This window comes from Phragmites australis, chromosome 20 (genome assembly GCF_958298935.1).
Source record: "Phragmites australis chromosome 20, lpPhrAust1.1, whole genome shotgun sequence".
NCBI lineage: Eukaryota > Viridiplantae > Streptophyta > Magnoliopsida > Poales > Poaceae > Phragmites > Phragmites australis.
The window spans coordinates 10,839,175-10,847,904 of record NC_084940.1 but is presented as its reverse complement, the minus strand read 5'-3'; the positions used below and the strand labels follow the sequence as shown (position 1 = coordinate 10,847,904).

General features: G+C 49.6%; 2 protein-coding genes and 1 pseudogene across 2 annotated transcripts; 1 reads left to right on the top strand and 2 right to left on the bottom strand.

Moving 5' to 3' along the window:
- Positions 1-327: 327 nt before the first annotated feature.
- Positions 328-1,332, bottom strand: LOC133901446 (uncharacterized). Its single transcript, XM_062342816.1, has 2 exons — positions 649-1,332; positions 328-507 (listed from the first exon to the last, which is right to left on the bottom strand). The coding sequence occupies exons 1-2, from the start codon at positions 1,330-1,332 to the stop codon at positions 328-330; spliced, it is 864 nt and encodes a 287-aa protein (XP_062198800.1).
- A 1,322-nt stretch (positions 1,333-2,654) lies between these two features.
- On the top strand, positions 2,655-5,143 carry LOC133901445 (uncharacterized; annotated as a pseudogene).
- A 944-nt stretch (positions 5,144-6,087) lies between these two features.
- On the bottom strand, positions 6,088-7,108 carry LOC133902470 (zinc finger AN1 domain-containing stress-associated protein 17-like). Its single transcript, XM_062344070.1, has one exon. The coding sequence runs from the start codon at positions 6,824-6,826 to the stop codon at positions 6,284-6,286; it is 543 nt and encodes a 180-aa protein (XP_062200054.1). The 5' UTR covers positions 6,827-7,108; the 3' UTR covers positions 6,088-6,283.
- Between the last annotated feature and the right edge of the window lie 1,622 nt (positions 7,109-8,730).

The window sequence follows — 8,730 nt, the reverse complement described above, 5'->3', positions numbered from 1 at the left end:
CTGCATAGATTAAGGTAGAAATTCAGGGGGGGACTCACCATAGGACTACGAATCTGTCGAGGAGCACACAAACATGGTCTCTGTCACCATAGTAATTCACTTCGGTTCGAAGCCAATCAATCACAATCCTGGAAGTGTGCCAGCCAAAAATCTAACGTATGCACAGTCAAAATTTAGATTTTATGTAATTTTAAAGTAAGATAGGGTGGGAAAACTCTCCCTATCAAAAGCACCTACCCTTCATACATTAGGCGTCATTTGAGGAGACAGACCATCAGCATAATACGACACGAAGCCACAGTGTAATCCTTCGACGATACATCCGATTCAAGTGGCAGGCATCAAAAGTATGGGCTCCATAGAATCTGGAATTTCTAGGGTAGGGTTGTGCAAGGTAGTGGTTCCCTGCTCCATGTTGTAGACGTACAACCCCTTATCATCCTGGTTCATGAAATAGATGCAGTTTGCCTTCAAACCAACCTTGTCTGCAGACATGGACACCCCAAACTGACCATTGCAGAAGAAGAACACACTGTTGCTACCGAGCATTGTTGTCTTCACCTAGGCGCTCTTGGACCTGTCTAGCTTGTGCACTCCAACATGCAAAATCCTCGGGTCGTCGCAGAGCTACATATAGCAGAACCGCACCCTGAACAAGTCCCCGCAGGACTCCACCTGGAAAGCACGCAAGTAGTACCCCGCCGGTATCCACCTATCCACGACATGGGAGCAAGACAATGTCGGATCCGACGAGAACTCAAGGGTCCCTAGCTTATCATCCCAATGTGTGTAGAACCTGCCCCCCACCGCTGTGAGCCTCACCACCGCACCGATGATGCTGTCGCGGTCGAAGCAGTCATCGACGACCAGCAGCTCAAGCCGATACTCATGCCTAAACCACCAGCTACCCCCGGGGCGACAATAGCACAACACCGGGTCCGTGAGATGTATCACTAGCATGATGCAGCCCGGGTCCGTCAGCCGGTGAGTCGACATGACGCATCTGGTGTTGTCGCTGCTCGCGACGAGGCTGTCTAGGTCTGGGGGCAGGTGCACCCTGCGCGAGGTGAAGGGGTCGAGCAGAGACACAGTACGCGTTGCCGGGTCCAGCATGAGCATCCATCCCTGCGGAGTAATCCAGGTAACATCGTCGATGAAGCGGTCCAACTCTCTGGCCAGCAGCAGCCGCCTCTTGGGTATGCTGTACACCAGCCTGGCCCCGCCGTTTTCCTCCTCCGGTTCACCGCCGTCGCGGCCGGCGTCAAACAGCATGAGTGGAGCCAGACTAGGATCTAGCAGTGGCGGCGAATCTTGCTGTTCTATTGTTTCCATATTCAGCGCCAAGCTCTGTTGGCGTCGGGTTCACCTTCCTGTACTAGCGACGACAGCCGATCGATTGGGTTCGTTCCCTGTTTATTTATAGGAGTAAAACACAGTGGTAGAAGAACTCGAATCCCAGTCCAATTCTGAATTGTGGCACGCCTGAAAAACTGTGTTCGAGTACAGTACAGCTTATGTCCACGGACGTGTATGTTCGTAAACCCAGACGATTTCGCTGCCTTGTCATGTTATTGTGTCCGGAGTGCGCGACAGATGCTTGGCTCGATTACTAATCCAGCCCATCTGGCATCCGCTATCGCGTCAATGATGTGTCTGTATGTATGTATTTATATATATAGTGTCTGTTGCGCCGCACGTACCGGTCGTCGCCTAAGCGAGCCTGTCGATATGAGCATGCAACATCCGGGCTTCCGATGAGCCACCACCACACGCATAGGGCAGCAGGCTGGTAGATGAGAGAGGGAGAGAGACGGGAGTGGAAAGTGACTCGTCCTCTGCACGTTGTGACAAAAATAGATGTCTCTGTCACCATAGTAATCCACTTCAGTTCGAAGCCAATCAATCACAATCCTGGAAGTGTGTCGACCAAAAATCTAACGTATGCATAGTCGAAATTTAGATTTTACATAATTTTAAAGTAAGATCGGGTGGGGAAACTCTCCCTATCAAAAGCACCTACCCTACATACATTAGGCGTCGTATGCATAAAAAAGAAGACAGACCATCCGCATAATAAACCTAACAACATAACCCATCACAGTTGGTACACCTAGTGTAATCTTGTCATGCACAACACGACAGCCACAATGTAATCCTTGGACGATACATCGGATTCAAGTCGCAGGCATCAAAAGTATGGGCTCCATAGAATCTGGAATTTCTAGGCTAAGGTTGTGCAAGGTAGTGGTTCCCTGCTCCATATTGTAGACGTACAACCCCTTATCATCTTGGTTCATGAAATAGATGCAGTTTTCCTTCAAACCAACCTCGTCTGCAGACATGGACGCCCCGAACTGACCATCGTAGAAAAAGAACTGACCATCGCAGCAATGACGAGTCCAAAGGGAACACAACACCTGCTGCATGTACCTGGATGTGAAAAGACGGGGTCGGGAAGAACTCGTGGCTGAATCGAATCCGATCGCGTGCCGTACTCGTAGCATCGTATAACCGATCGGATCTGATTCCCAAGCGATCAGATCAACGCAAGAAAAGAAAAGCAAAGCAGCACAAGACGCTACCGTCTGGACACCACGCTCATGCACGTCGATCATGACTACTCGTCGACTTGGCAAAGTGAGAAAACGAGATCGATGGAGGACACGTCGTCGACGGCGGCGCAGGAACGGGACTGGTCGTCCCTCCCGACCGTCCTACTCAATATCATCCAGGAACGGCTGCTGTGGTCGAGCCACCCCAGGTTCACCACCGCGTGCACGCACTGTGTCGGTGACACAGGAACCAGGGGTCCCCGAGTCTCGAGGTCAGACCAGCAGGTTGCCACGTGGTGACCTCCCGCGGGGATGATCTCCCCAAAGTGCGAGAAGACTAAGTCCGGGGAGAGGTCGCTCGGGGCCATGAACAGTGGTCCCCGAGTACCCGAGTTCCCCGATGATCTGTGAAGACCAAGTGCCAGAAAGAGAGTGCTCGGGGTCATGAACAGTGGCCCCCGAGCACCCAAGTCCCCCGACAACCAGAAAAGCTGAGTACCGGGAAGGGTGTGCTCGGGGCTGCGAACAGTGGCCCCCGAGCACCCGAGTACCTCGAGGACCCAAAGAAGGTAGTTCCGGGAGAGAGTGCTCGGGGCCGTGAACAGTGGCCCCTGAGCACTCGGTTCCTCGAGGACCAAGAAAGGGCATATCCGGGAGAGAGTGCTCGGGGCTGTGAACAGCGATCCCGGAGCACTCGGTTCCCCGACGGCCTAAGAAGTCCTTCGCCGGTGGCCCCCACAGAGGTCCAGCGGTGAGGTGTCAGCCCATGAAAGGCCTGATGCCGTATTTAAGAGGGCGCATAGCCTGTCACTTCCAACTGCTCCAGCCACGCTCGGTGTCAGTCCCTGCCACATTCTGGCAGGAGGACGTGGGGACATTTAATGCACGGGTCCCAAGGCACCCCACCTGCCGCCCTGCTGTGTCAGGCAAACAAGACCGGGCGGGCACGCCGGACTGCTCTGTGGCTGCCCGGTGGGCCCTCTCCGTGGCACCCGTTGCCAACGCCATCATGACGACCGAGACCGGGCGGGGGGCGCGTTTTCAACCCCGCCGTCACTTCGCGCAGCAGCCCATAATGACTGCTTTTCCATTTATGACGCCTTGGAACTCGTGCCCTCCCTTTAGGGGCACGCTACAGCCGGCGAGTATTTAAGAGAGCCGGTGGGCACGGACAAAGACAGACTCGGATCCAGCTCTCTGACTCTCTCTCTCTCTCGGACGGGAACGAAGACCGAAGACAGAAGAGCACCCCAGTACAAGCACAGAAGCTGAGACCACTGAAGAACAAGGAGCCCGAAGCTCTAGGATAGACAAACATTCTTGTAACCAGCAACATCCCTGAGAGACATTCTCAGTGCATTTATAGCATCCACACAGGAGTAGGGTATTACGCTCAGTGCAGCCCGAACCTGTCTAAAAACCTCCAGTGCATTTACTGCATTCTGCATTCGAGCATTCCATTCCACCTGCCATCGCATTTACGCCCATTTATTTCTCCCGCAAACAGATTCAGAATCATCCACCCGGCCTAATCTCAAAGGAGGTCCCTCCGGATCCCTGCTTTAGGAGTTCACCCTCCGACACACTGGTACTCCGCCGTGTCGCCGTTCTACCCGGCGTGGCTCACCCCGATGCTCCTAAACTCCGTCGACGACATCGGCTCCAACAACTTCCGCTACTACAGCCACTACTACCACAAGAATTTCCAGGTCTCCAGCATGTTAGAAACCCCCAACGCCAGGATCTGCTGCACCAACGGACACCACCTGACGCTGTGCCAGTGTTCGGATAAAAATGAAACAGTGGTCGTTAATGTCAACCTCGCGACCGGCGTCATCTACAACTTATACCCGTTGGAGTTCAACTGGTTCGACTTCGTCATCTACGACGACGGTAAGAGAATGTTCGGCATCAACGCAATGGGCATCCTCCAGATCGCCCGCGCCATTCGGAGCGACGGTGGTGGGTGGTACGGTTTTAAATTCTCGGAGCTCGGCCCCGAGGAGCCAAAGTTTACAGCATCACCGGTAACTAACCCGGTCCTCCACCGCGGCTTGCTCTACATGTTGGGCGTCGACGGGAGGCTGGCGGTGCATGACGACAGGCGGCACGAGGAAGGACCCCAGGTTCTTAACAAGCCCAAAGGCTTTGGTTTTGAATGCGATGGCTGCTACCTGTTCGAGTCCGATAAAGGCGAGCTCATGGCCGTGCTCATGGGCCACCTTGGTTCACCAGTGCACGTCGTCAAGCTCAACTAACAGAGGATGAAGTGGGAGAAGGTGAAGAGTTTGGAGGGATGGGCATTGTTCACCGGCACGCTCACAACGATGATGGTGAAGACCGACATTAAGTGGATGCAGAACAAGATCTTTGTCCCGAGGCTATACGATTGGCCAGAGACCGTCCACGTTGACATTGTTGACAGGGAAGGCGAATTGGCCTTTGTACCAGACTCTACGATGGCGGCGGCACAGGGCGGTGGTGCATGTGGCATGAGCATATGGACTTGTGGCTTGGGACGGAAAGAATCATCAGAGTTTTGGGAGACTACAAAAGTTGATTATAGTATCTGGGTCAATTTCAGAAATTGACATAGTCCTATAATGTACTTGCATACAATTTCGCTTTTTAGTTAATACATAGTTTTACTCCATTACAGCATTTGCATTACAAAAATAAAATTATAACTGTAGTTAGCTGTCAATGGTGTCTTGTTCTTCATAAGTTTGCAGCCATTGTTCAAATTTTCAGGCATCTATGCATACAAAAATATTTCCAGTATTGTTCTTCCAAATTTCTTCGATGTTCACCATCGAATTTGAGAAATTTTGTCTTAGGCATACAGAGCTCCTAAGATATCAACTTGAAGACAAAGAATTCCCTCTAAGTTGATTATGTACTCATCTTTTCACACACAAGAATCTCCCTCTAATCAATCTCAAATAAGAATACATGTTGCGGAGTTACTGTATATTTGCGGAGTTACTGTAGCGCCCAGAACACTGTAGCAACTACTGTAGCAGTACTGTCCATATAGTCTGCCAGTGGGCCCGGAATAAGAAAACGCGGTCGGGGTTACTGTAGAAGTACTGTTTACAGAGGCTGACAGCGGGACCGGAGAGAGAAAAAGAGGAGCAGGAGGTAGGAAATGGGGTAGCTACTGGAGATAAAAAAAAAATAAAGATTACTGTAATAGTATTTTTAAAGATAAAAATTTGAGGTAGCTGCCGGAGATAGCCTAAGTGGACTCCGGTTGTACTTGTGATTTCAATTGTTCATCTTTTTTGGTGAGTGTGCAAGTATGTGCCATACTCTATTTTCTATTTCTGGATCTCCTTTGTTTTCTGCAATTTTTTAGTATGCGCTTGTTTTATCGCAGAAGAAATCAAGAGATACGTGGGCAAAGTTGATTATGTACTCATCTTTTCACACACAAGAAATCTCTCTCTAATCAATCTCAAATAAGAATACATGTGAAGTCAATCACATCGACCTGAAGGAAATGTCGCAAACCGCATTTCAAGCCAACGAGCAATTACCCAAAAGAAAACAATAAATAAATGTATGATTTGTCACTTAAAAGATTGACTCCAACACAAGTTTTTTCCCAATATTGTGAGAAACAATCGATTTTCTATGAAATTTCTGCGTCCCGACTCACGAACAAATCTTTTTTCACGCCGGAAGCCTGGTTGCGATATGCCGATACGCCACAGCTGTGAATCGAAGCTTCAGAATATCTTCAGGTTCCTGACGAACACCGGCAGCGCCCACCCGCCGCCCTGTTTCTTCTGCGCGTCGCGGCCGCACTCCCTTGCCCTCCTCGCGGCCGCCGTCGACGCGGCTTGGCTGCCCGCTCCAGCGCAGTCGTGGTCCGCGGGGAACCGATGCTTCAGGCACACCTTCTGGCCGCACCCCTTGCACTGGGTGGTGTTGGAGAACGTGAGCGCCTCCTTGCACCGCCGCGCGGGGCACCGCAGCTTGCGCTTCCTGGCCGGGTCGCAGCGGCGCGACCGCGCGTGGGCCTCCAGGATGCCTTTGTCGTCCTGCCCCGGCAGCCGCTCGATGGCGTCGCCGCAGGCTTCGCAGACGACGACGGTGCGGCCCTGGTCGGCGGCCTTAGCGCAGCCGTGGTCCCGGTACGTCCGATGCTCCGTGCAGAAGACCTTGCCGCAGCCGTCGCAGGGGAATGGCAGGAAGTCGAGCTGGTTGCAGTCCTGCCTGTCGCAGTGCGCGCCCAGGTCCGGGAACGCCTCGGTGCCCCGCCGCGCCATCGCCGCCTCGATCTGGTCGTTCCTGTGGATCCTTTGGCTTCTTGTTGCGTCCGAATTGGGTTGTGTGATCGATGAAGCGATCGACGACGAGGTGGTGGTGAAGATATAGGTTGGGCTAGGGGCGGTGCCGTTGCCGATCGACGACGCGGTTTGGGGTTCCCTTTCTTTCTTACGGTGCAAGAAGGAAGGAAGGCGGGTTTCCGAGGTGGCGCGCGTCGCGTTGGCATATGGCGTTCTCGTTCGTGATTTTGGTCGGGTCTCGTGACTCTGGTCTGGAGGCGCCTTTTCTTAGTCGGGTGGGTTCCGTTTTGGATTAGTTTTTGTTATGGGGAGCGAGAGTCCGCATCGACGTGGCGGCCGCGGCCTCGGAGGCTTGGGGTGGACCGGGTCGTCCCGATCTTGTTCCGCGGGCACGCGCTAGTGGTTCAAGTCACGCGTTCGAGCCAGATGACTCATAAAACCCACTAATATTCTGATACAAAGCTTTACTCGTTAATTTTTTTAAAATTTGTTCTTGTTAATTTTTTCTTAAAATTTTTGAGTGAAAAGTTTTTTAGAAAAGTTTCCAAAAATATAAATATGTGGAGGGAAAAAAGTTTTCAAAAAAGGAAAGGATGGTGCTATCAAAAGGGGACACGAGTTCACCTGCTCGCGCGTGCACGAATTACCAGGGTCCGGTGCAAACTAATTAAATCAAATGTATTCACTGACCCGGCTTAATTCAACTAATAATATTATTATTATTTTCAAATTAAATAATTTTAAAAAATTGTTATTATTAATTAAACTAAAAAAAAATTATACCTTTAGATTAATTAATTTACACCTAGCCAATTGTCTTGATGCGTTTTGTGCGATTTAAGAGCACGGGCCAATTCTATTCGATCGCATGTGCTTGCGCTGTGCAGGCCCAGTTGTAGCTCAGGCCTTTATTCATATCTTTTTTTTAACGGATTTTATTCATGCTTCATACTCACTCCGTTTTCCAATAACTGAAATATTAACACCCCGTCATTAAAACCTTTCACTCCGTTTCTCATATCACATCTTTTCCTATTTTTCTCCTATCTAATAAATCCTCTAAAATTTGAATAATTTACCTATTTTTATCATCTACTATCGTTCTCTAGTCTCTCTGTCTTGTTACCGGCTACAGATATAAATCTTATTTTACTAATAAAAATAAATAAATAAATTAAGAGATATATTAGCAGATAATCTCATCCTCTTTTTTTTTAATCTCATCTAAAATCAAACTACGGCATCGCTCCTGATAGATTCGGTCAGTAGTGCTCTCATGACACATCCACGTCTCTGTACCATAAGTTTATACTTGATATTACCTCATTCAATATTTATATTTTTATTGTAACGCACGAGCTTCTAACTACTATTTTATGAAGTGGAAGCTTAAAATAGTACTGTAAGACTTGCCGCCAAAGGTACTATGAACTAGTATCCGCATATTTATCTCTAAGAGCAACTCCAGCGGAGTCACTATCCTGGTGCTTTTTTTCGATCGCTTTCATCCGGCATTCGTCTTCCAGCGGAGTCGCTTTCAGCGATACAGTGATGCGGAAACAACTTGGCAGGGAAGGAGCATCGGCAAAATTACGGATGAATGGAGATCTGGTAACACTGTTTCCTGAGTATGTCTATGAGTCCGAGAAAGAAGGAGAGTAATGGAAGGTAGGAAATAGGGTAGCTGTTGGAGATAAAAAAAATAAGTGATACTATAATAATATTAGGGGATACTATAATAGTGCTAGAGAGGATAAATTTTTAAGTATCTGATGAAGATAGCCTTAGAACTAGTATCCGTATATTTATCTATTGAAAGTGAACGATTGAAGTATACCAGTTATTACAAAACGAAGGTAACTTGCTTAGTAGTAGTGGTGGTG

Coding starts and splice junctions, on each gene's coding strand:
- LOC133901446 (XM_062342816.1), bottom strand. CDS start 1,332: ATGGAAACAATAGAACAGCAAGATTCGCCGCCACTGCTAGATCCTAGT. Junction 508..648: donor CCTGCGGGGACTTGTTCAGG/GTGCGGTTCTGC, acceptor TGCAATGGTCAG/TTTGGGGTGTCCATGTCTGC.
- LOC133902470 (XM_062344070.1), bottom strand. CDS start 6,826: ATGGCGCGGCGGGGCACCGAGGCGTTCCCGGACCTGGGCGCGCACTGC.